The sequence below is a fragment of the Vespa velutina genome, chromosome 8 (assembly GCF_912470025.1).
Source record: "Vespa velutina chromosome 8, iVesVel2.1, whole genome shotgun sequence".
NCBI lineage: Eukaryota > Metazoa > Arthropoda > Insecta > Hymenoptera > Vespidae > Vespa > Vespa velutina.
Window position 1 is genome coordinate 2,323,321 of NC_062195.1, and position 27,500 is coordinate 2,350,820.

At 31.4% G+C, this 27,500-nt stretch overlaps 2 protein-coding genes and 1 long non-coding RNA gene across 26 annotated transcripts in view; 2 read left to right on the forward strand and 1 right to left on the reverse strand.

The window, feature by feature from the left end:
• Positions 1-1,560, forward strand: part of LOC124950888 — a 51,412-nt gene extending 49,852 nt beyond the window's left edge. For all 15 annotated transcript variants that reach the window (XR_007101468.1, XR_007101463.1, XR_007101462.1 and 12 more), the window contains one exon: positions 141-1,560. This is a non-coding gene — a long non-coding RNA (uncharacterized LOC124950888). The remainder of the gene's footprint in view (positions 1-140) is intronic.
• Positions 1,561-1,940: 380 nt separating this feature from the next.
• LOC124951354 (spermidine synthase) lies at positions 1,941-7,405 on the forward strand. 3 transcript variants are annotated; one of them, XM_047499633.1, is made up of 6 exons: positions 1,941-3,209; positions 5,233-5,405; positions 6,112-6,232; positions 6,441-6,687; positions 6,791-7,020; positions 7,160-7,405. In XM_047499633.1, exons 2-6 carry the CDS (start codon positions 5,275-5,277, stop codon positions 7,307-7,309), a joined length of 879 nt encoding a protein of 292 aa, XP_047355589.1. In that variant the 5' UTR covers positions 1,941-3,209; positions 5,233-5,274; the 3' UTR covers positions 7,310-7,405. The 3 variants fall into 3 exon arrangements, with proteins under 3 accessions (XP_047355589.1, XP_047355586.1, XP_047355587.1); XM_047499630.1 differs by having other exon boundaries at positions 1,941-2,873; XM_047499631.1 differs by lacking the exon at positions 1,941-3,209 and having other exon boundaries at positions 5,088-5,405.
• Positions 7,406-9,797: 2,392 nt separating this feature from the next.
• LOC124951355 (talin-1) overlaps positions 9,798-27,500 on the reverse strand; it is a 31,913-nt gene continuing 14,210 nt past the window's right edge. For 3 of the 8 annotated variants that reach the window (XM_047499634.1, XM_047499635.1, XM_047499636.1), the window contains exons 2-14: positions 27,180-27,338; positions 25,999-26,168; positions 25,380-25,781; positions 24,973-25,243; positions 24,301-24,804; positions 23,762-23,859; positions 22,967-23,055; positions 21,445-21,903; positions 19,272-21,085; positions 17,165-19,067; positions 16,261-17,007; positions 12,026-12,664; positions 9,821-11,752 (exon numbers count right to left, since the gene is read on the reverse strand). In XM_047499634.1, the coding sequence (XP_047355590.1) occupies positions 11,075-11,752; positions 12,026-12,664; positions 16,261-17,007; positions 17,165-19,067; positions 19,272-21,085; positions 21,445-21,903; positions 22,967-23,055; positions 23,762-23,859; positions 24,301-24,804; positions 24,973-25,243; positions 25,380-25,781; positions 25,999-26,137 (7,743 nt within the window). In that variant the 5' untranslated portion in view covers positions 26,138-26,168; positions 27,180-27,338 and the 3' untranslated portion in view covers positions 9,821-11,074. Of the gene's footprint in view, positions 11,753-12,025; positions 12,665-13,856; positions 14,537-16,260; positions 17,008-17,164; positions 19,068-19,271; positions 21,086-21,444; positions 21,904-22,461; positions 22,485-22,966; positions 23,056-23,761; positions 23,860-24,300; positions 24,805-24,972; positions 25,244-25,379; positions 25,782-25,998; positions 26,169-27,179; positions 27,339-27,500 lie in introns of those variants that run through there. The other 5 variants (XM_047499637.1, XM_047499638.1, XM_047499639.1 and 2 more) reach the window with 5 other exon arrangements.

The window sequence follows — 27,500 nt, forward strand, 5'->3', positions numbered from 1 at the left end:
TATATATTATATTTTCATATGTACTTGTAAATAAGATAATATTACGACATAGTATCCGACAGAGTATTTATATCATGATAAATTTTCTTTTTTCTTTTTCGTTTTTTTTTTTTTTTCCTTTTTTTTCGGATCTCCAACAGGTACCAAGAAAGGAAGATATTAATCGCACGAACGAGAAGAGGCATCATCTCGTTTATACATGTGGGAATTAATTCAACAGGAGTATACGTACACCTAGATCTCGATCCCGATCTCGATCTCGATCTTAATCTCAATCTCGATCTCGATCTTTTCGAACGATCGTCCGTTCCGATTGGTACTCCAACAAGACGATTTTAATTCATTCTACTCTGCGACAAGCACACATTGTCAATCCTTAATCAACCAACAACCCCTTATCAACGCCTTCGGCAAAGAATGATCTTTCTCGTGAAAGTGATCACCCTATCGTAGGACACTTTCGTTTGGAATTGTTTTTCTTTACTTCTCATTTTTTTCTTCTTTATTTATTTATTTATTTTTTTATTTTTTTATCTATTTAATGTCTAGAAAATTTCTTCGAAAGTATAAAATGTTATGCGTTTAAAATATGATCGAAGAAAAATGCGAATAATTCGATTGTGTCGAAAAACGCGAAAATTAGTGTCGGTCTTTTATGTAAAAAAAAAGAAAAAAACGAAAAAAAAAAGAAAAAAAAAACAAAAGAAAAGTAAAAAAAAAAGAAATGATTTACAAAACACGCACATTACATTGTCAATTGATTTGTGTTTCGTAATTACAAATGTCTCGTTCTCTCTCTCTCTCTCTCTCTCTCTATCTATTTTTTTCAAATCGATGAAACTCGGTAGATATATTGGAACAATTTAACTTGTAAAAAAATATCTCTTGTGTTATGATCTAATTTATATTGACGTATATAAAAAAAATAGGCAGGATATAAAAATTTAAACAAAAAAAATAAGAAAAAAGAAAGAAAAGAAAAGAAAAGGAAAAACAAAAATTAGAAATTAAAAAGCGAAGAAAAATATAATGTCTAGTCTTTAATAATGCAGATCCAAGAGATTAATTTTAAATGTTTATGTTATATGTGTATATATATATATATACACACACACACACACACACACACACACACACACACACACACACACACATGCATACATTTATTTATTTGATATTTATACATTTTTCTGCAAAGTGTCCTTAGATAGTAATAAACACGTGCTTTCAATTTTAGCCTTATTACGTTGTAAGATAGTCTAATTATAATAGTTATAGAGTAATAGAATATTTGTTGAGAGAAAGAGAAGGAGAGAGAAAGAGTTTATAAAAAAAAAAAAAGGAACAAAAAAAGAAAGAAAAACAAATATACTCTACATTGTTAACTCGTACTACCATTGTAATTTATTTTTTCTCTCTTTCTTTCTGTCTTTTTTTTTTTTTTTGTTCTTAATATACACAGTGGTACGTAGAGCGTCGTTAAGAACGTAAAAGAATTATGTAGTATTGTTAAGAATAATGGTGCTATAAATATTATAGTGTTTTATTTTTCAAAACACATTTATTTTTACACGTATTTTAATAACGACGTAGACGATAATGATGATGATGATGATGATGATGATGATGATGATGATGATGATAATTCATTTATTATCATCTCTTACTATTGTCGAGTAATTAATTATTAAATAGATATTATCGATGTTAATAAAATATCAAGCGTTTGTACAGTAACGTACGAGATACGGTCAGTCAATGATTAACTTGAAATAAACGTAATAAATTAAGTTCGAAAGTCGAATGATAAAAAAATTATAAAAATGTGGCCGATATAGCTCGTTCTTTTTTTTCTTTTCTTACAAAAAAAAAAAAAAAGAAAAAAAAAAAGAAGGAAAAAACAAAAAAAGCAAGAGAAAGGAAAAAACAAAAAACAAAAAAAAATACATTTACATAAGAAAATTATATCTCGAATCTTGTATCCCGGGGATAAAAAAAAAAAAAAAAGAAAGAAAAGAAAAAGAAATGAAATATTGTATTAACGATTATGTAAAGAAAATAAAGATAGTTCTTCTTTTGCGTGAAAGAAATGTTTCCGATGTAAAAAAAAAAAAAGAAAAAAAAAAAAAAGAAAGAAAAAAAATTATCATCGAACGTTCTTCATGACCGTATCAATTCTTTCCTTTTTCTTTTTCTTTTTTTTTTTTTCTTCATGTTTGTTTCAATAACAAATTTAACAAAGAATTATTAAATACACAAAATCCGAATAAATTGATTGTTGGATATTAAAAACGAATGAGATGATTTTTTCCTTTTTTCTTTTTTTTTTTTTAAATTCAATACCGATTGTTCGTCGACAATACAAAAAAAAAAAAAAGAAAAGAAACAAAATTCACAATAAACCATTAACAATCTGACATTGTTATTAATTTAATTACGCGATATTTAAATTATAACAATTGATACACAGAGGATACATATATATATATATATATATATATATATATATATATATATGCATATATGTATTTGACAATGTGTAATGTCCCCCTTTTAATAAAGTCGATATCCTTATTAGTCATATTGTCGATTGGTAGTTAGAAGAAAAAGGAATATATTCGGTTTATAAATGGTTACAAGGTTCAAATGTACGACGACCCGATGACGCTATATCTTTACATTACCATTCCTTTGTTATCTCGTTTATGCTTGAACCATCATTATCACGGAGCAAGCTGAGCCGATAACAACTCTACTACTCAAGGCATTAATGTTGAGAAAGTGCTGCCACTTAAAGTGCCGTTACTTGTACATACGTCCGTTAGTCTACTACGGAGCTCCAATCCTGCTTGCCAACGTGCTCTCATCTTTTAGTACGTATTTAACATTAGAATGCATTATAACATAATTACGTATAATAATATTATTACAATAATATAATTATATTGATATTGTATAACGCGAATGGTGCTTAACGTTTACAAATTTTATTTCATTAATTATCATCTAATTAATATTTTTTAACACAATATATACGACCTTATATATATATGTATATACGTATGTATACATATGTATACATATGCTCGTGTTATATATGTCGGATTGGCTAATAAGTGATATTGAAATTTATCGATATAAAATAAGAAAAGAAAAAAAAAAAAAAAGAAAACGAGAAAAGAAATAGTATTAGCATTGTACATTCAGATGTAAGTATTTAATTAAAAAGTGTTTCAGGGAAAAAAAAAGAAATTAAAAAAAAATACTACGTATTGCTTAATTTGTTTGATATGTATGTATATATATATATATATATTAATTTTATTTGTTCTTTTCTTTTCTTTTTCTTTTTTTTTTCTTCTTTTTTAATATATAACAATTAAAGCTTGCAGTGATAAATATTAATTGTTTTATTTATACATTTAGATATGTATGTATATTTTATATTTATTAAAATACAAAAAATGTAATGATATATGTTATTGATATATATATATACATATATATATATATATATATTTCTTTTTTTCAATTATAAAAAGAAAAGAAAATTAGTGTTATTTATTTAAATGTTAATCATTAAAAATCTCGAGAGATTATTTATTGTGCCAATCCGAGCAGATAAGAGAAACTGATATATTTTTCACGTGAAACCACATTAGATTTTTGTATTTGCAGTGTGAATTTAAAAAAAATAAAAAATAAAAAAAAATAAAAAAAGAGGAAAAAGAAAGAAAAAAGGAAGAAATAAAAGATATTAAAGTAAAATAAAATAAAATTGAATATAGTGAATTATCAACGATAATATCTTACGCAACATATGATTCGTTTAATCATTTCTGTACGATATAATTCAAAAGGGATGTTTAAAGCTTATGACTATAGTCGTACAAACGTTTTATCGAAAATTATAGTCACTCGTATTTTTCATAATTTAATATATCAATTTTTTTCTTTCCTCGACTTCCCCCACCCGGCCTCAACTTTCACTGAAATTCATTCAAATACTATACATATATAGTATAATTTTTTTTTTATATATTTTAATACTGATAGATAAGTGAACGAAAGAAATATATTTTCGTTTATACAGGATAAATCAAAAGTTCTTAGTTTCTCGTTTCTTAATATTGATTGTTTTAGAATTGTAAAAATAAAGGACTAGCTTGTAAATATACAAATCTAATTACTTTAAAGCTAATAGTGTTTATAAGAAAAAAAAAAAAAAAAAAAAAAAAAAAATGTCTAATTGATAATTAAAATCACTCAGAGAATTCTAATAGATTTAAATTTTATTTTATTTTATTGTATTTTATTTTATTTTATTTTTTTAATAACGACTTTATTTCTTCGAGAAAAATTTTTAATTGAAATAATTTCGACGATACGACCATTAATTCGTCGATGATTTGATTATCGTACATATTGGATTTGTTTTACTTCACGTTTAATAATATGTTATTATGTTTTTGAAATATAATTAAAGATAATTCAAATGGTATGTTCGAACAATTTCTTTCTTTTCTTTCTTTCTTTCTTTTTTTTTTTTTTATTTTTTTAAACTCGCTCTCCCACATATAATATTTTCGTTTTACTTATTTCTATCTTTTCTTTATATAAAAGAGATCAATGAATGAATGAGATTATTTACTTACTATGAGATTATATTCAGGATAAATATATGCTTAATAATTTATTTTAACAATTGTTAATTCTAGAAGTTATTTATCCATTAATTTGTTAAAATATTATTTTAGTTTTTTTAAAAAAATCTTAAGTAATCGACATATGCATATACATAAATATATCCATGTATAAAAAGATACACACACACATATATATATATATATATATGCAATAATTTATTTTAACAATTGTTAATTCTAAAAGTTATTTATATGTTAATTGTTAAAATATTATTATTATTATTTTCTTTTTTTAAATCTTGAATAATCAACATGCACATACATAAATATATCAATATATAAAAAGATACATATATACATATATATATATATATATATATATATATATATATATATGTATATATATATATGTATATATATATATATGTATATAATCTACAGGAGATACTACACGTACATATGTATAAGGAGAGCCGGTCGCGAATCGATGCTCTTGTGAAAACATGTTTGACCGCATAATTATTGTGACTGTCTTATTTTAACTGTGAGACGTTCTGTTCATTCGATTCGTGGTGCCGGTTTTCAGTCGAATTCTGCCGAAGAACATCGTGCCCATCTTGAAGAGATTATGGATGCGATGAAGACCGGCTGGTTCAGCGAGATAAACGACTTTTGGCCTGGTGTATCACTGTCCCTCGAACTTGAAGACACGTTACATCGAGAAAAATCAAAATACCAGGACGTTTTAGTGGTGCAAACGTTAGTGTAAAAATTCTTATTTTTTTTTAGGTGGGGGAAGGGGGAGAGATAAGGTGGAGACTATAGGAAGAGCAAACGTTTGGGTTCGGAGAAGGGGGAGGGAGCGGGGAACGTGAGGTTAAAGGTGAAGGAAATGAGCGAGATAGAATGGGGGAGCTATAGGGTAGGAAAGGCAGGCAGAAAAGTAACGGAGTATAATTATATTCCAAGAGTCAAATTTTGATCGATAACATTATTAAGTATTATTGATTTTTTGTTTACGAAATATATATATATATATATATATATATATATATATATATATATAATACATATAGTGATATAATTTGTAATCTCGTGACATATGTTATTAATATTGACATTTGCGATATTTAATACATATATACGTATTTTTTTTTTAATTTCGTCGCATACATTATTTAACATTAACAATTAGAAAATCTAAATATCCTTTGATTTTCACGTTTACACTCTAATTCGTTGTATTTATATTTGAAGAAAAAGGGAAAGAAAAAAAAAAAAGAAACAAAAGGAAATTAATAATCATGACTCATACTCTACTCGCCCGTTCAAAAACAGAGAAATATATTTTTCACTGGTTGTTTTGATTGGACGGCAATTCTTTTTTTTTTTTTTTTTTTTTTTTTTTTTTTTTTTTTTTTTTTTTTTTTTTTTTTTTTTTTTTTTAATTTTAATTTTTACATAGAAAAACCTATGGGAAAGCATTGATACTCGATGGTATTATCCAGTGTACGGAAAAGGATGAATTCGCTTATCAGGAGATGATAGCGTTTTTGCCATTATGCAGTCATCCTAATCCAAAGAATGTGAGTTTTTTTTTCTTGCTTTTCTTTTTCTTTTTTTTTTTTTTTACTCTCAAATCTCTTTCGTAATAAATTCATTAAATAATTTTGATACGAGCACACATGCATACATATATATATATATATGCTTTTAAAGTTATTTATGATTGATCGATTGATTTATTTCTTTTTCCTTTTATTCAACGAACTAACAAACTAATCGTTTGAATAGGTTTTAATAGTAGGTGGTGGTGACGGTGGAGTGGCACGTGAGGTTGCAAAACATCCTAACGTTGAAAGAATCGTACAAGTTGAGATCGATTCGACGGTACTTGAAGTATCGAAAAAATATTTGCCATTTATGGGGGTTGGCCTGGATAATCCAAAGGTCACGTTAAACGTCGGTGACGGATTCGAATTTATGAAGCAACATACGAAAGAATTCGACGTTATCATTACGGATAGCAGCGATCCAATTGGTATACTAATGTTATATGTGCTATAAATATAGATTCTGTTCTTTTTTTTTTTTTTTTTTTTTTACTTTTATATATTTTTATTCAAATTGCGCATAATGTCCAGGTCCCGCGGAGTGTCTCTTTCAAGAATCGTATTTCAATTTAATGAAGACAGCATTAAAACCCGGTGGCATTGTTTGTAGTCAAGCTGGTACAGCATGGATGAACTTGGATCATGTAGTTAAAACTTTTCAACATTGTAAATCTTCCTTCGTTGTTGTTGATTATGGTATCACGTCTGTTCCATCCTATCCAACCGGACAAATTGGTTTTGTATTGGGTGGACTTTCTACGGTAGATATATATACATATATATATATATATATTTTTTTTTTATAACTTTACGAGATATATTACGTTCATTGATTTTCAATGATATTTAAACGTTCATAAATCGTTAAATCTAAATGGAATATATATGTGCACTTTGTAGGAAACCAATTTTAAGGTACCAATGAGGATATTCACGGACGAGGAATTGGATAATATGAATTTAAGGTATTACAGTGCTGAAGTACACAATGCAGCGTTCGTATTGCCGAGGTTCGTAGAAAAGGCATTGAAATCTTACAGGACAACGTGAAAAGGACATCTACTTTTGACTTACTATTCTTCTTCTTCTTTTTTGTTTTTTTTTTTTTTTTTTTTTTTTTCTATTGCTCACAAATTTATTTTCTATCTCTATCTCTCTCTCTCTCTGTCTTCGTATCTCTCTCTCTTTATATCTCTATCTCTATGTAATCTTCTCTTTTTTTCTTTTTCTAATTTTGTCACCAATGTAATTTTTTTTTTATCTTCTTACGATTCCAACGACAACAATGACATAGGCGAAGAAACATAGAGAAGAAGAAACAAAAGATAAAAGAATATTAATTGTCGAATATTATCGATATGATGATATATATATATATATATATATTTGAGTTAAGTTTGTAAGAAAAAAGAGAAAAAAAAAAGATAATATAAAAAAAGAATACTTAACTTTTATAATTTTCCCTATGTTTAATTGACAAATGCGTAATGTTTAAAAATCTTCTTTATTATAGAAACGTAAGTTCATTTATTTTCATTTATTAAAAATGTTATATTTTAATTTTATATATATATATATATATATATATATATATATATATAAATATATATATATATTTAAAAATATCCTATATGTTATCTAAATTCTCAAAATAATGCATTGTCGCAATAATACAAGCCGTCGTTCTCTTGTGTGGTACACATGTATACACATACATACATATACACAAGTACGCACACGCACGCACAAAAACACACATTATGTTATGTTTATTAGATTATGATAGTCTCTCACATATCTGCATAATGTATATCAATGCATTAATGTCACATCTTTTGACCTTTACGATATTTTTCATCGTTTAGGACATCTTATTTTGTTATGAAAGAGTTTCGCATTAGCTATTTTTTAATGGAGATTTTTTTTTCTGTCATTTAGTAAAAAACAAAAAGGATTTTACATATATATATATATATATATATATATATATATATATATATATATATAGCTATGTATATACGTATATTTATCATATTTATCGAACATTGTATCAAACTCTTGAACTTTTTTGTGATAACCGATGGAGTTCCATATCTCTATACTTGAAAAATTATATAAATTAATATTAGCCATTATCATTAAATTTCAAGATACACACACACACACACACACACACACACATACAAGACACACAACAGACTCTCTTTCAACTTTTATTCAGCTAATATTAGCGTAACATTTTTATCTCTTTCCTTCTTTTTTGTTTTTTCTTTTTCTTCATTTTAACTCTCGTTAAAAAAAAAATTTGCAACTATTATTTACACGTACATAGATTATTATTGTATTACGAAAGACTAATAATTGCACTAATCGATCATTAAAGCGATCTCATTTATAATATTATCTCTCTCTCTCTCTCTCTGTCTCTCTCTCTCTTAAAAGAATTTAATCTTAATCTATCTACATAATTCAAGAGAAAATATTTAAGGATAATAAGCAAATAGCAAGAGAAACATATAATATATGACAGAGTGGTTCATCTAACTGTAATTCCTTCGATAAGGATTATTTCTGTAAAATAATAATTTAAAAAAAAAAAAAAAAAGGAAAAAAAAAAAAAAAAAAAAAAAAAGAAAAGATGTTCCAATTTATGTTATACAATATATATTATCCAAACGGAGTAAATGTAATATGTGTATGTCATTAAAATTTGTTTGATTATTATTATAAATTTCATGCTCTTTAGTTCTCTTTACGTTTCATATGGGCTTCTAATTTCTTTTTTTCTTTTACTATTAGAAAAGAATAAAAATAAAAAAAAAAAACAAAAAAAACAAAAAAAAAAATATATAAAAGAATAAAAAAAAAGAAAAAATAATAAAATAATTGTGAATAACAGGATGGACCATCCTGTATATATCATATATGATATATATATATATAAAGGGTTGATCTATGACAAGCAAAGCAATATGAATGAATAATGTGATTCGTGTTAAAAAAAAAAAAAAAAAAAAAAAAAAAAAAAAAAAAAAAAAAAAAAAAAAAAAGAAATAGAAAAAAAATAGAAAAAGAAAAAGCAACGGAAAGTGTTACGTGAAGACAAAGATAGCGTGAATTCACGCTTCCTAAGAAAATGAATAAAATAATATTGATATGTTGCGCTTCTTGTTAATTCGTTCTTCTAACGATAATTATATTAAAAGTTAAAGCTAAAATTAAAATAAACCAAAAAAGGTAAAAAGAAAGAAAGAAAGAAAGCTAAAAGAAATAGGCGGTGAATAAAAAAGAAAATGAAATAAAATAAAATAAAATAAAATAAAATCAAATCAAATAAAATAAAATAAAATAAAATAAAATAAAAATAAAAAAAAAAAAAAAAAAAGAATCTTTCCTAATATCGTTTCTAATAATAATAAAAATAATAGCTTATTTACTTAATTATTATCAATATTATTCGCAATAGTTATTCGCAATTACATATACAAGGCTAATAATAATAATAATAATAATAATAATAATAATAATAATAATAATAATAATAATAATAATAATAAAAGCATACGCACTGATATTTTATTTAAGGACACTTTTTGCTATCTTTTAAAAATTCAATCAATCGATATGAGAATACGTTTTCCTTCTATAGGAAAAAAAAAAAAAAAAAAAAAAAAAAATGATTTAAAAAAATAATTTTAAAGAAGAAAAAGGCAAATATGCAAATATATCAGAGAAGCATCATCCCCATTAATTATTTAAAATAATTTCGCGATCGTATGTACAACATACAACATACATAAATTTTCGCTCTTACGAAGCTTATGGAACTGTAGGTTTCTTTTTTTTTTTTTTTTTTTTTTTTTTTTTTTTTTTTTTTTTTTTCTTATCGGTTAATAAAACTCAATCGTGTGCAAAGAAAAAAAGAAAGAAAAAAAATGTGAGAAAGAAAAATGACAATTTCGTTTGTAAAGGAAATGCACATGCACGTTCATTATCCTCCGCCCTCGCACATTTCTTATTGGTTTAAACTCGCCTACGCACAGTAGTTGTTATGCGTCAGAACAATGATTTCAATCGGCCAAGCAACGCAAGAGAAATAAATATTTGAATTCTCGATTATATTTATTTCAATATCATTAATTCTCTCTTTCTCTCTCTCTTTCTTTATCGTGCCCAATAAAAATACGTTTTTTCATCATACGCATTAATCATCGATATAACAAAAAATGTAGTTCGGTTATTGGGGGAAAAAAAAAGAAAAAAAAAAATATTAAGATAAAAGAAATCTACGAGCAATCGTGGATATCTCGAAATTATTCAATTGAATATTAGAGACTTCAAATCTATAATAGATACAATAGAAGTGAACAGGTATACAAAAAAAAAAAAAAAAAAAATAAAATAAAATAAAATGAAATAAAATAAAATAAAATAAAATAAAAAATTGACGGAATGAACGGAGATGAAGCAGAATGAATCGTCAGTAATATATCTGTTCGATTGGTTAACATTGATAACATTTTGTTAATACTCATTCAATGACAATTATACGTATTCGCGCATGGTCAATTATTAAAAGGATTGGTCTGAAACTTTCCTTTGATTCTTTTCTTTTTTTTTTTTTTTTTTTTTTTTAATACCACGGATCAAAATTTAGTTACAAATAAACAAACGAACAAACGAAAAAAAAAAAAGAAAAAAAAAAGAGCGAGAAAAAAAAAGACCAAACTTGATTACGTGGCATTTGTAAATAAGATTGACATCGATTTTGAAAATAAAAAATAAAAATTGAATATCTTTTTGCCGTTGTTCACGTTACATTTGCACGACATAATTTTTGTCGAACGTACGAGTACACTTTTCGTATGTCATTTCACGTTCCTGTATATAAGACAACGAAGAACCTTTATATTTGGCCTGTCTAATGGCAGTTAATCTGCCTCGTGCTTCCTCGAGTTCACGTTCAATACGCAATACCTCAGATCTTGCATTAATCTCCTGTGCTATACCACCAACCATTCTACGATTTAATATCAACGAACGATCCTCCTCTTGTTGGATCGCCTGTTGTGCTGCTCGCACGAGATTATCTGTTGCACGTTTAACCGCATTACCGGCAGCTTGTAAACGTTTCGTACTATCACTGTCTGGATCTGCTTTGACCTTGCAAGCAACCAAAAGTTGAGCCGTACTACTGGCAACCTGTTTAGCGCTTGAGATTAATTTTTCTTCGGAACTAACACCCTGTACCAAAGCATTCGCAGATTCAACAAGACTATGAGTAGCCGCTGCTACCATCCTTGCCGCTGATATTAATCCTTCTGACCATTGTCCATCGTCCGAGCTGGTTAAAGGTGTTCTGGATACTTTACCAGTTGCGATTAATTCTCTTTGAGCAGCACTGGCCGCCTTGATCAAAGCCGAGGTCGCAGCGGCAATTGATTTTGCCGCTTCTAAGATCATATCGTCGAAATTCATATCTTCGTTCGCCTCCTAAGGAAGGAAAACAAAAAAAAAAAAAAAAAAAAAAAAAAAAAAACAAAGTAATGAATATAAATATAACTTAAAATTATTACTATTACTATTATATTATAATGTACATAATAGTATTATAGTATTATTCTATATATAATTATATAAAATGTATATAATATATATATATGTTTGTATTTTTTATATTTATCATTATGATCATTGACAAAATTAATTGTCATTTAACGAAGATAAATAATAAAGGAATAATTAAAAATTCTTATAATATTATACCTGTATACTTCTTCTTGGTCTAAGACTCGCTAACTTCTTCGCAGCAGCGTCGATACTGGCAGCTGCACCTAACAGTTCGTTTTCAGCGATTACAGTTGGATCGTCTGGATCTACCCAGTCGTTTCCTTTCAATAACTCAGCGACGGCCACCAATTCCGTGACGCTTTGAGCGATCTTCCGTGATATTGGAGGTAGTGTATGCTTAGCGTCGCCCGATCTAGAAGCTATCTGAAGTATTGCCTGAAGGAGCTCTCTGTAGTTCATAGCAACGTCATGGCCTGCCTGTAAAGTTCTATCCCTTAGCTCGGCCGTTTCCGCACAGTTGTAGGCGGCCCCCTTGCAAATCATCAACATGTCGCTTATCGACTTCCTGCCCATATTCGCAGCGGCTATGATGTCGTCTTGTTTACAACTATTACCAGCGGCCACTGCTTTCGCCGTTGAGATTGTTATACTCTTGGTACAACGTACCAATTCCTCAGGCGTAACGCTACTCCTTTGACCCTCCGATGTACTCAGTGCACGAATTTCCTGTGCTATGGCTTCGATCGTCGATTCCAAAGCACGAGTACCACGCGTGTGTTCATCCTCAACGGCCTTGACGGTTTTCAGCAACGATGTCACGTTCGTCACCATCACCTAAGGATCGAGATATACAAGGTAAAAAATGGTGGCGTGAGTTTAAACGAGAAATAGAGATATATTTATATATATATATTTATAATGGAACATTGCTATGCTAGTTTGGCAATGACAAAAAAAAAAAAAAAAAAATAAAACCCCTCTATTACGGCTTACATTAATTTCTAATCGAGTTAATCAAACTTCCTTAAGGTGTCAATTTCTACGGTAATATAAAAAAGGGATCAAAGAAAAAAAGCGAGCGGTAATAAAATAAGTCGTGTGATATGGTATGATATGATATGATATGATATGATGCGATGTGATATGATATAATATGATATTATATATATATATATATATATATATGAATTTGATTTGATGCGATGTGATATTATGTGATTTGTTAGGGCAATGATAGAGAGCCGGATATTTTTGTGTTAGTCAATTCTTCCTCGATGTACGAGTCGAGAATATTTATGGGTTTTTATTAATTTGCGCATATGTATATATATATAATTATTATTATTTTTTTTTTTTTATATCGTTCGTTCTTTTTAATTATTATTTTTGTCTTTTTAATTCCTTTTTTTTTTTCTTTTTTTTTTTTTTTTTTTTTTTTTTTTTTAAAAAAAAAGCTTTTTAATCGAGTATGCCAACACAGCTCGCGTAGAGAATCTGATTAAAAGATATTATTCGACAGTGAGATTGCCTGAAGCGTACACACTGCTTATGATTACGATGTACATACCCAGTGTTGAGTCACGTAAAGACACATCTGAAGCTATCTAACGGTCATTAAAAAAAAAAATAAAATAAAATAAAATAAAATAAAAAAAGAACAAAAAAAAAAAGAATAAAAAAGTGGAAAGTATAATCTTTTTTCTTTTTTTTTTCTTTTTTTTTTTTTTCTTTTTTTGGATTCTTGCGGAATGGATAAGATTCTATTACAGAAAACAGGTACAGTCAAGTATTTAAAACGATTTTTCGTTTATATCATATTATAGAGTATACTAATTCATTATGCGTATAAGTACGTAAAAGAAATTTAAATGGCTATATATATATATATATATATATATATATATATATATAAACAAGATATAACATGTTAATATTCTTCTCGATATTATAAATTTTCGTTAGACAAAAATGAGAATTGATGAACGATGAGAGAGATAATTTATAAATCGTTCTAATTATTTTTAACTATAGTATCCGTTACAATAGTTTAATTATTTAATATATCATTTGACGATGGTGTTCATTAAGTTCGCGAGAAAATTTAAATGCAGAGAAAACAACAACGGTCAGTCTTATCTTTTGTTCTTGATTATTCAATTGTCTATTATCATTTTATCACATTTCCAAGCTGTGTCCTAAAATCGGCGATTATCTATCCCTCTCTCTCTCTCTCTCTCTCTCTTTCCCCTTCCTCTCTCTTTTCTTTTCGTTTCTTTTTCAAATGTAATCAATCCAAACGTATGACGCACACGTGTTAACTTGAAAATGAATAATTACGAACGGAGTCCATATTTTCCGGTTTATATGACCACTTCCGTTTTGTATTTTTTTTGTTCTTTTCTTTTCTTCTTTTTTTTTTTTTTTTGTATCTTTTTTCTTTCATTTTTTTTTTTGTTTTTTTTGTTTTTCGTGCCTCTATAATATCATTCTACGTGAGATTAATAAATGTGGCTCTTATGCGCGTATTGTACTACGTTACTACATTAATAAAATTAAATCGGAGGTTGGTTGAGCCGGTTGATTGCTCTCGGAGACGGATAGCAGACGTATCAGTTCCTCTTCTTGGTCGGACACGAACCAATCGGAATCCGAACCGCCGAAGTCGCTCAATGGCACGAATTGTTGCTGCAGCTGTTGTTCTAAGACCTAGCCAGATACGCCCAGACCAAAAGTCGTGAATGAAACGTCTTTATTAAAGTCCACCGTACTTATAATTCTGACATAAAAATACATGGTTAACTATATGCACGGCTAGGGATTATTTATACATCCCCTTTTTTATTAAAACAAAAAAGAAGAAAAAGAGGAGAAGGAGAAGGATGAGGAAGAAAAAGAAGAAGAAGAAGAAGAAAGAAAGAAAGAAAAAAAAAGAACAGAAAAAGAAGAAGTAGAAAAAGTAGAAGAAAAAGCGATTAGATTGTCGTACATCTTTTCTGACAGCTAAGAGAAAAATAAAACGCGCGTAAGTTTTCTGAGAGAGAGAGAGAAAGAGAGGAAAAGAAAAATAATAATAACAAAAAATAAAAATAAAAAAGAAAATAAATAAATAAAGAAAGAAAGAAAGAAACAATTAGCCAAACGCTACTATTTTATATGTCACACAAATCAAATATACAAATATATAGGAAAAAAGATAAGACGATGAATGATTCTTCAAGGTGGACTTTAATGGCGTTCCTATCAAAATTTTTGGTTTAAACGTAGAAATCTTATTGTTTCTACTTTAATTCCTTTGTCCCTTTTTTTTCTTACTTATTCTCTTTCTTTTCTGTTTTGTTTCTTTTTCTTTTGGTCGGGGCTTCTTTGCATTTCTCCCTTTTTTTTTTTTCTCTTCGTTCTTACGATAATCGAGAGAGTTGCACGGAGATTTTTTGAAGATGATAAAGAAGATCGATGAAAATATCGTTTGAATTAGTTAGATATGAGTTGATGAACAAAGAAATACGTGTAAAGTGATGTCAATTAAAGTCCACCCCAAAAAGTGTGAGGAAAATGTAAAAAGCGTTTTCGTAAAAAAAAAAAAAAAAAGAGAGAGAGAGAGAGAGAGAGAGAAAGAGAGAGGGAAAGAGAAAAAAAAACATAAAAAGATTAGTCAAAGAGAGACATATTGATTAAAATGAATGTATCGTGCGTTAATTCTATTGAAGGAAAAAGAAAAGATGGAAGAAGAAGAAATAAAAAAAAAAAAAAATATATAAATAAATAAATAAAAAGAAAAATAAAAAATGAAAAAACATCGACGAACGCAATTGCAATTAGTTCAAATGCCTTGCGACTTAACGTGGTTAGGCTCGTTCGATTGCTTGCTCCCTCTACTAACCCGTATGTTGTTAGATTCAACACACGTCAATCACGTGCCAGATTAAACGTGTATTCGATAATCGCATTGTTTTTAGTCACTTTCTATCCTATAATTGTTTACAATGCTGCGCTACTTCCTTTTGTTTTTATTTTTATTTTTTCTTTTTTTTTTTTTTCTGCTAAAATCTTTGCTAATACATTTCGTTAGATTAGATGCGTCTCCGGTCCTCGAAAAAAGCTGCAGCTTAGAGCGGGTTAAAAAAAAAAAAAAAAGGAAAGAAAAAAAAAGGAAAAAAAAAAAAAAAAAAGAAATAAGACAAGCGAGAACATAAAGTTCACCAGTCCTCGAACTTCTCACTCTTCCATTAGATCAATCGTTATTGTCACAAACATAACGATGAGGTGGGTTGAGGTTGGGGGTTGGTTGAGAATGGGTCCAGGGCATGTGTGGTGATAACGAGTAGGATGGGATGGGATGGGACAGGATGGAATAGGATGGGATGGAAGAAAGGACAAAGTTCGTTTTATCTTTTTTTTTTTTCTTTTTCTCTTCTTTTACATTCTCTTACCTTCGCCGAATCCTTTAAATGTGCCATGCTGGGGTCGTTGATGGGTTTGCCACTTGCCGCTTTGGTAGCGTGTATGAGATCGCCTAAAGCTGATGCGACGTCTTTAACTGCGTTGATAAGCATAACTTGTGCCTCAGGATTTTGACTACCAAGACTGGCGGCACCGTATTTCACTACTTCGGCGAGTTGAACGATCGTCGAGACAGCATTTTGTGCGGCTACGGCTAATTGTTCCTGTGATGAGGCAGCACCAGCAACCAATGTTTTTGTATCTTCGACCAAAGCTTTGGCGGTCTTCAATATGTTTTCCCGATGATCGGCAAACGTATCACCTTCGTTCTCGGCATGCAATGTTCCAGCGGTAGCGAACATGATCGTTGTATCAAGGTCACCGATAATACCGGATACCGTACTAGCAGCATTAATGCATGCCTGTGTACCGCGTGAACCAGCTTGTAGAGCGGCTAAAACTTGGGAGACCTTCTCAGTTACGATCTTGCTATGCTCGGCTACCTCACGTTGCGTGTAAACGTCACCGAGTGACATTTGACAGGTTCCAGCTGCGCGTACTATGTCGATACACGTCTGTCCAAGTTCTTGAACCCCGGTTCTTAGTCTAGTTGAAACGTCAGCGTTTGAGGCAGCAGCTGATGCACCTGATGTATCACGGGCAAGCTGTGTATATTTGTGAGAAATATCTACAGCAAGGGGTCCTAATCTGGCTACGTCTGTACTGGATTTCGTTGACTGTTGAAAGGAAAAAAAAAAAAAAAAAAAAAAAAAAAAAAAAAAAAAAAAAAGAAACGCATTTTTTAAATCAAAGAATTATACGATTATAAAGATAACGTGTATTTATTAATAAATTTGTATGATATATCAATTTATATTTGATTATATTACTTACCATTTCCTGTGCAAGTCGTGCAATTTCTTTGGCCGCCTCGACCATTCTTGTTTGATAATCTACATAAGAATCGACCGTATCGATCGTAGACATTCTATGATCCTCTAATCTGACCATAGCTCGTGAGATAGTATCTATCAAGCCTGTAACAATTCCGTTAGATGTTGATATTGTTTCCAATGTATTTTGTAATTCGTGTAATGCATCTTTCATTGATTCGACGGTTTCGTCCACTTCCGCGTGAAGCGAGGTTGCATTAGGATTTCCTCCGGATTCTTTGGTAACGTATATCAATTGTAAAGCTGATTCTGCTACCGTTTTGGTCTGATCTAATAACACCATTTGTTGTTTCGAATGTACCATATTAGATGCTGCACCAACGGCGCATGATACCAAGGGTTCGCAGTACAATGCAACTTGATTAACGGAATGTCCAACATTCTCGGCTTCGTATTTCGCAGCGTTACGCAATGGTTCCAATTTCTCTCTCAATTCGCTCGCACTACTTTCCATTTGATCGGTGAAACCTTGTACAGTGTTATCCCGTCGGGGTAGAAGAGCCTGTGAAACGGCACTGAGCGAGGCCGTATCCAGTTCACGTATTCTAGCCGAAAGCTTTTCTATTGCGGCCTCGCATTCCTTTTGTCCTGGCGCTTTGTCACGTATCGATGCCACCAACGATTTGATCGAGTCGCTTACGTTTTTGCTATTGTTGGCTAAGAGTTGCCAGGTAGGCGGATCTTTCGGCGATATGGCCAAACTTTTTGCAACTTGTACCATAGCACAGGAACCACCGATAATAGCTTTTCCAGCGCTCGTAATAGGCTCTTGAGCTGCCCTAGCTGCTACGGATATTTTAGCCGGTTGACTGGCGAATTCCGGGGAACTTGCGAACGTGCAAAGATTATCGACAGCCTCTAAAAGTGGCTTCGTCGCTTCCGCACACTTTTCACGATTTATCTCGGAATAATTCTGATCTAATGCCTTTATTTCCTTAACTAGGGAAGCGGTTGAATTTGCTACGTCCTTTGCCGATTGCACGAAGTGACGTTTGGCAACTGGATTACTTGTTTTACTAGATGCTTGACGACAAGCATTGCACAATGCACTTGTATGTTTGGCTATCATTGTAGCCGCCGAAAGTACCTGCTGTTGAGTACTCGTTGGATTACCAAGACTCTGGCAACCAGTGTGAATGGCTTGAGCGGCTCTTAAGAATTGTGCTTGATCTACAAGACCAGGTTTTCCAGCTACCGACGTTGGATCACTAACACCAACCAGATATGCCGCTTGTGCTGCGGCTTCGATTAATCCGCAAATAGATGATGATACTCCTCTAACGGCTACTGAGAACTGTTCGTGTTCCGATTTCTTTGCATGATTTGCAATACCCGTCATACCATCGCCGAGACTTTTACTCTTTTCCATGACAATTTCCAAACACTCGAAGTAAGATGCATCGGAAATGGGTTCGCTAGGATTATCCAAAAGTGATGCCATCGATTGAATATTTCTTATAGCATTGTCACATTCATTTTGTCCTGGTGCTGCGGACGTACAAACATCGACTAAATAATTAATTGAATCGGTCACTGCTCGTGCAGCGGCAGATAGTTGATTCTTAGCATTCGGCGCGCTAGGATCGGCGGCTACTGATTTCGCTGTTGTTAGAAGTTTGCTGGACGTCATGCTAACATTTTTCAAAGAGACCACCATTTGGCTTCTGGTTTCTATGGTGGTCTGACTTGCCATTTCCATACCAACGCCTAATAGATCTCCGAAAGCATTTGAAAACTGTTTTGAAGAACTCGCCAATTGTACAGGCGAACGAACCGAAGAGACGACGTTCGAAGAGGCGTCGTTCAAGTTGGCAGCCGCATTGTTAAGGTCATTTTGCAATTGTCTGAAAAAAAAAAAAAAAGAAAAAAGAAGAAAAAAAAAAGATAACATAAATATTAGAATATAATTCTGTTATATCGTTTAGTTTAGCTGAAACTTGTGTGTCTAGTTACACATTATAATTCCAAAGATAGATAATAAATAGAACAAGAATAACATGCATTATTAGTAAACGTAAAGTGTATATAAATTTGTGATAAATATTTACCCATAATTCTTATCGGTATGCGGGAACTCATTCATATTAAGAACTTGGCTCATATCGTCTATCGTGTGAATAGCATCGTCTACGTCTCTTTGACCAGGCAAACAAGAGACACATTTGTTCAAGGAATGCGATACGTCCTTGGCGACGGCAGCTAAGTTAGCTTCATTTTCTGGATTGTCCGGATTTTTCAATGCACGCCTGGCCTCTTGGACAAGATGTAGAGATCGGAGTATTACATCGTCGGCGGTCATTAATACTTTCTTTTGCGTTTCTGGTTGATCAGACGTAGCGGCGACACCGCGTACGGCATATGTAAGATCTTTAAGTGCCGATGCAGTTTCTCGTGCGGCACTTCCAGTGTAATTTTCGTTTCCTTGTTTAGCAGCTGATAACAATTGTGCCATAGCATATCCAACATTCTTGGACGTCGAGCCAAGTCGTAAAGCCGTAGATTCCGTAGTTTCTTCGGGCAATGGCCTCAAAGAGGCAGCCTCGACAGCTTGATAAAATTCTTTCAATTCGTCCTTCAAACTATTAATTAATTCTTCGGCGGCATCTAATTCTAATCCACCGCAAGCTTCTCTCGCACGTGTTACGGCCGATCTTAAATCGGCCAACGAAGAACCAAGTTGTTGTGACGTATTATTTAATTGCATTGCCGATGCCTGATCGGTGACCGTAGGTAAAACAGCTCTGGCTGCTTTGATTACGGCAGTGCCAGGTTGTAAAAATTGTTCCGCTGCATTGATCAGATTAAGTTGTGCGGTAGGATTGTCAGGTTGGGCCTGTGTTCCTTTTACTCCAGCGACCAAATGCGGTATATGTTGCGCCATCAATCTACACTCCACGTTCAATTCTTCCTGGCTCGCGTGATTAGTGTTGTGGTGTACCGCACCGGAAGATGCAGCGATGCATTGAGTTGCCGTCGATGCTGCTTGTTTCGCGCAGGCCTCCAAACGTACGATCAATTTTCTACGCAATGCCGGCGTTGCGGCTACCGTCGTTGCCGTTCTTAATTCCTCGGCTGCCTGTCTAAGTTGATCCTGCATCTTTGCGTCATGCGGACTGCTCGTACATTGTCTAGCGGCTTCAACCATTTTCGCTGTAGCATCGGCCAATATTTTGGCGGCCGCTAAGAGACGCCGTTGTTGTTCCGGATCGGACTGTTTCTCAGCTTCGCCTTTGATACTTTGAATCAATTGCGCTGTAGCTTGACCAACAACTCTGGCCTGTCTAACCATTTCACCGGCGTCTCCTGTACTAGCGAAAAGTTTATCCGTTGCTACAAGAATGGTTTCTACTGCGCCCTCTTGAATAGATTCTTTAGCGCGTTCACCTCTGGTTGCCGTTTTAATATGATTCAAAAGATCGTTCAATGTTCTACTAACTTCGCTCGCTGCCGTACTCAATTCTTTCAATAAATTCTCATCGTTACAGGTTTCATTGCATACCTCGACCAAACCCTCAACGGCTTTTGTTACCTCTCTCACAGCATTCATCAATTGCGTTTGACAAGCGGGCGAGTGCAAAGTCGGTGCTACAACTTTCGCACAAGCTACCAATTGGGACGTAGCTAATGCGCATTGCGTTGCCGCTGATATTACTCTGTTTTGCGTAGCCGAATCCTCGCAGGTAGCCGCTATGTTTTTAGCTTTTAATACCAAAGCGGCGGTCGTATTCGCAACAGCTTTTGCCAATGCTAACAACATATCCTGTAATTCACGATTAGAATCGTTTTCCTCGCCTATCGTGGTCAATACTTGATGCGACGCTTCGCCAACTCGAGATGCAGCGTTCAACAAGTTCTGCCTTGGCTGTAAAACAATAAGAGATTATGTCAAGGGCAATATATTTTTTTATAATCTTGTTAAAAAATAAGGAAAACAAAAAAAACAAAAAAAAAAAACAAAAAAAGGAACATTTCAAGATAAACTAAAAATGAGCGAAATTTATTTATGCTTAGATATTATCCATAAAGAATAGAAATTATATAGAAGGACTGTAAGAGAAAATCAAACGTTCATTTTTTATATCCATCAATGGGCAAATATCGAGATATCAATATCGTCATTAACGGAATCGCATTGTTTAATATTTATCTTTCCTTTATTAACTATAATTATATTATTAATATTTTCAAATAAATTATGTTAAATAAAATGAATAATATTACCTCTTTAGTTTCTGGTTCCGTTGCTTTTAATAGATCAGAGAAAGCGGAACATAATTTTCTAGCTGCATCGAGTAAACGTTCTCCAGATGATTCGTCGTCCATCAATGCGGCTATCATTCTAACGCCTTTCGTCATTTCAGGAAGATTCGTGGCTATAGTTGTTATCGCTGCACCTACGGCCGTATGATCTACGTCATCTGCTGGGCCTGAGGTTAACGTGACTACTTGTGCCGTAGCAGCATTCATAGCAGCTATCTGAGAGCCAACATTTTGTTTGTGCGTATCTATGGTCTGTTCGATCCATTTTAGGGATGCTGGATCGGTACCGAGTTCCGGTAATTGTGCTTTGCATGAGAGTTCCGTTTCTGCGATATTTATCACCTCGTGACCGGCTGTTATCGTCGATAGTAAGGCACGCTGTGGTTCCGACAGGACGGATGTAACTTTTGTTTGTTGCATCTATTTATGAAAAAAAAGAAGAAAAAAAAAAAAAAAAAGAAGAAAAAAGACAAAAAAGAAAATCAATTACAACCTCAAATTGTAAGAATTCATCAGATTCCGTTGTATAATCGAGTTTATTTATTTTCATAGAGAGAAAAAAGAAAGAAAAAAGAAAAAAGGAAAAAATAATAATAATAATAATAATAATAATAATAATAATAATAATAATAATTAACTTTCAACACAACTCTAATATAAATCTTTTTGTTTGCAAAATATCGAGCACACAAGTGCTAAAGAAAAAGTCTCCTCCCGATGCATGCACAATAAATTCTATCCGGAGACTTTCGTTGTTTTTAATATTTTAAGAAGAAGCAAAAATTTAAAGTAGAAAAAAAAAAAAAGAAAAATAAAAAGAGAAGAAAAAGAGAACCATAAATGGAAACAATGTTAAAAATGGTAAAGACGATATTTGTAAACTCAATGGAACAGTGTGAATAATTAAAAAAAAAAAAAAAAAAAAAAAAAAAAAAAAAAGAGAAAAAAAGACATGAGAGCATCGTCGGTGTTACCTACTCTGTGTCCGCAATAGCAGGCGTCTAGCATGAAAAAATAAATTCAATTTTCAATTAGTACCTTGAGATTTAGAACTTTTTCCTTTTTCTTTTCTTTTCTTTTCTTTTCTTTTCTTTTCCACTTTCTTTCGTTCTTTTTTTTTCTTTTCTTTCCTTTTTTTTTTTAAATCTCTTTTACCAATTGTTCAAATTGAATTACGCATAAATCATATCATAATAATCACATTGCTTCACCGAAGTTATGATGCAGCAAAAAAAAAAAAGAAAAAAAAAAAAAAAAAAAAAAAGAAAAAAAAAAAGAAAAAAAAAGAAAGAAAAGAAATGAAAAAAACCACATAGAGTAGCTGCTCTGCTAAACGCGAGGGATACCATCGAAATATTATTAGAATTAAATTGTACCAATTAGAAACCATTAGATATAAAAAAAAAAAAAAAAAAAAAAAAAAAAAATCAACAATTAGAATTTTAGCGAGCTTTCGTCGTTCATTTCGACATAACATTCTTACCATTGGCGGAGCATGAGCGATGTTGACTTGTCCGCTGACGGTTGTGTATTGAGCACCACCCATGTGACCTGTCCCATATGGTCGAGCCCCTATAAATTTTATCATGCAGTCTAACCTATGATCTCTTGTGTCTCATATTTACAGTACAATTATTTTGTCCGTCGGTTCTTATTGCTCTTTACCGTAAATACGGTCCATCCTTGATAATAATAATAATAATAATAGTAATAATAATAAAAAGAAGGAAAAAAAAAAATTTTTAAAAAAGAAAAAAAGAAGGGAGAACAACTTTTTTTTTTTTCTTTGGAAACTACTAAGAAAAAGTTACTTATGAAGCCATTTACAGAAGCTCTTGTAATTGAAAATAACCAATAACTATACATATATATATATATATATATACATATATAGTCATATACAATAAAAGCCGTACATGTATATAATACAAAATAATAATATGAATTTTATAATGGATAATATGGAGATATAGAACGTGCAAGAATTCTTCGTTTTCTAATTTAAATGTTTCAAAATTAAAAATAGTAATATAACGTGTCTCTCTCTCCCTCTCTCTCTCTCTCTCTCACTCACTCCCTGACTTTCTCTCTCTCTCTCTCTCTCTCTCACTCGCTAAGAAAATAAATTGAATTATAAAATTAAAATAATTAATGCTAATATTTCTCTAACTATGGGACATTGATTGCATTGAACGATTTTCGATGATATATATATATATATATATATATATATATATATATATATATATATAAATATAATTATATTTATTAGACTTACCATCACCACCTGCTCTTATAACAGCAGGTATAGCGACGGAAACAGCTTCAACATTTCCCTTTCCAACGTTACTCGTCTCGTGTTGCATAATTGTTGCTCTAGAAAAGAGGAAAAAAAAAAAAAAGTAAATATTAGACACTCGATAATAAAATCACATTGGATTTCGAAATTTCTTACTTTTTCATAGAATTAAAAAAAAGCCACTTTTCGTGTTTACATTGTTGTTCTCTCAAAAATTGTTCCATTTTTTTTTAATTTTGTACAATCGACAAAAAAACGTTCTCACTTGTCGCGTTAACTCAACGAAGTAATATTGATAAGAGAGAGAGAGAGAGAGAGAAAATCACTATGATCACCTATACTCGATCAATTATCATCAATTATAAAATAAATCTTGCTAATTAGTATTCCTTCTCTCCCTCTTTTAATATCAATTATGATACCTCCTCTTTTTAAATAACAATAAGGAAGTCCCTTTCGCAATATATTATCACATTTGTAATATTTAATTATCTGATAATACTTGTTCAATGACTTACTTTAAAGGTGACACGCTATCCTCGACCATAGTTGATCCTTCGTCTCCTTCGATACCGAAATGATCTTTACCCTTTTGCTTTTTCAATATAATATCTATATAACCGGCTATCAATTGTAAAATTTGTTCTGCCTCGGTAGTTTGTACGCTGTAATATTGATCGGAATAATCGCCAAAATCAAGGGTAAATGTGTTAGGGGATGCTCCCCAACGTCGGACGGTTGTCAATGGCCACGTTTTTAATATCTCTTTGGTCTTCTCGTCCAATCGTAATACAGAATCCTTCGTTACCCCGAGCAATCTTGGTACCAATTTATTTTTACCCTTCATCTTTTCCTTTACCAAAAAAAACGTGACACCGTATGTGCTCAATGATCTGGCAGTTTTCGTGTATAAAACTTTGGCATCGAGTTCGGACAGGCCAACGTGTTTTTTGTGCTCGGCAAATACCTTCTTCTCGATACCCTTCACTTTCACGTAAGACTGCGGTAAGAATTCTTTCAGGCTGTTTACGAACGAATAAATAATATGATAAAAATTCTGTTATTTTTTTTTTCTGTTTTCGTTTTGTTTTTTTGTTTTTTTTTTTTTTTCTCAAATCACGATTTAAAAAGAATCATTACATATAAATCTACGAGGGTGAATAGTAAAATGAGAGGGGAGGGAAACGTACTCCAAAAAACCTGTCTTGTGTTTGTCCTCCTTGTGATCGCCAAATTGTATTTGACATTGTATACCAGCGAATATGCACGCTTTCTCTTGTGTAACCGGATGTGTACCATCCAAAATTGCATCCCTCGCTTGTACGTACAAAAGTGACAATTGCACTGGATCACGACTGTCGATGTTCTGATCGGAGAAGAAAAATTTTCTTCTTAACAATACGGTCTCTGATTCGTCGATACCTTGCTCCCGTAATGTCTTACTTGGATCTATCCAATTAACTAGAAAATATCAACAATGAGAATGAATTAAGAAATGTTTATTCTTTTTATCTCCTGCTTTTTTGTTCCTTCTTTCTTTTTCTTTTTCTTTTTGGTTTTAAAATAAACCAAAGAAAATTAGAGATATTTAAATTACCTTCGTCGTCGGTCTTTAGTTTTTTCCTCAATTGATCCATCTTAGCATCTCTCTCACCCTTGTCCTCCTTTCTCCTTTTCAACGTTAAAGTACCAAAGTTACCGGGTTTTTGATTTTCCGTTTCTTCATCTACGAGCTCGCGTACAAGGGAATACTCGTCGTGATTTGTTATACCAATTTTCGTGCATATAACTACCATAAGATTGGCGACAGGTTGACTGTCATCTACCAATAATGTTTTCAATGTACCATCCAACATTCTTACTCTAAGTGTACGTAGTTTACGACGATATTCCAAAAGATCGCCATTTCTTAAGATATAATAATCAAGATTTCTGACTGGTTCAAGCCAAACGCCTTTCTTTACGTCTTCGTCGGCAAAGAAAAGTCCATAATCCTTGGCTAAATATAAAAAAAAAAAAAAAAAAAAAAAAAAAAAGAAAGAGTAAGTATAAGTGAAAACAATCGATGATGATTAATTTGTCTTCCAATTGACGATAAATAGGAAAGAAATTAATGATGGGTTGGGAGGGTGGAGGGAGGGATTGTAGAAAGAGAAAGAGAGAGAGAGAGAGAGAGAGAAAAGAAAGTCAAGAAAAATGAAATAAATAAGACTTACGTTGTCCCATATTACTGGCCTCCGCTAATTTTTCTCTTATTATACGGCAAGCATCGTAAACCGACGTACTCGGATCAAACTGCATCATTTTCGTTGCATTTTTCTCCGGAATGGAGATCCGTAATGATAATGTGGCCATTGCGACTATATCCAACAAGGATGTAATCTCCCTGGTTAAAAAGAAAATACTTTTTAGAGTTATATTTATTTTTTAAGTAAACGCGTTACGATTAACGAATTTAAGTAACTAAGTAAGTAAGTAAGTAAGTAAGTAAGTAAGTAAGTAAGTAAGTTAGTATATAAGTAAGTAAGTAAGTAAGTTGGTAAGTAAGTAAGTAAATAAGAAAGTAGAACAATGACACTGAGGTAGACAGAAGATTAGAAATCCTTATCTGTTTGTTCGTCTTTCTTTTTTCTTTTTTTCTTTTTTTTTCTTCTTCTTCTTCTTCTTCTTTGTCACTTTAATATAAAATGTTCAACTTGCAACATTAAAAAAAAATCAGAACAAAAAAGTATTTATAAAATGTTCAACAGAATTTATTTAATATAATTTCACAGGCTTTATTTTTAAATAACTATTATAAATTTTATATAATTTAAAATAAATATATAGATATATTCATATATTTTCTTTTTCTTTTTAAATAAATTTTATAAAATAAAAATTCTGTAAAATATTAATAAGAAATGGACGAAAGGAAATGTACGATTAAGTTTGATATCGTTAATTCGTTCGACACGAACTACCAAGTAGAAATATTAAAACTCTAATGATCTTTATGTCACGTAAGACACGCAACATGTTTTACAATTAAAACTGATAGAGAAAAAGAGAGAAAGAGAGCCAGACAGAGAGAGACAGAGAGAGAGATACAGAGAGAGAGAGAGAGAGAGAGAGAGATTAAAGAGAGGCCTGCATATGAAATGAAAGAGACGTGCGATACGTTGTACCGTGTGGGTAATAAACACTTTCACGCATCGTCTGGTTTGCATGCGAACGAACGAGCGGGAATAACAGGAAAGGGAGCGGACGTGCATCATATTTTAGGTGTTATTTAAACGAGATAGTGAGTTAACTCTACTTCGTAAGTAAACGATCTAAAAATGGTCCAAGCGATATTTAAAATGTTTAAGAAAAAAAAAAGTAAAAGAAAAAATAATATATAAATGAATCAACTCACTCGTTCCTTTTTCTTCTTCTTCTTCTTCTTCTTTATTTCGTTCCTTTCTTTTAACGTAATTAATTGCTATTTATTCGTTATTCGTTGATTATATCGAAACAACATCGACTTTTTCAATTGTAACGTTACCTTTCTCTTTCTCTCCTTTCTCTCTGAAATCTGTAAAATATAAAATGAAAGAAAATTATAAATTACGATCTTTCTCATATTCGTTCGAATATTTTCTTTTTCTTTTCTTTTCTTTTCTTTTCTTTTTTTTTTTCGATGAACATGACAACACAAATTTGTCTTTATAAAATTCCCTCGTTAATCTTAGAATAG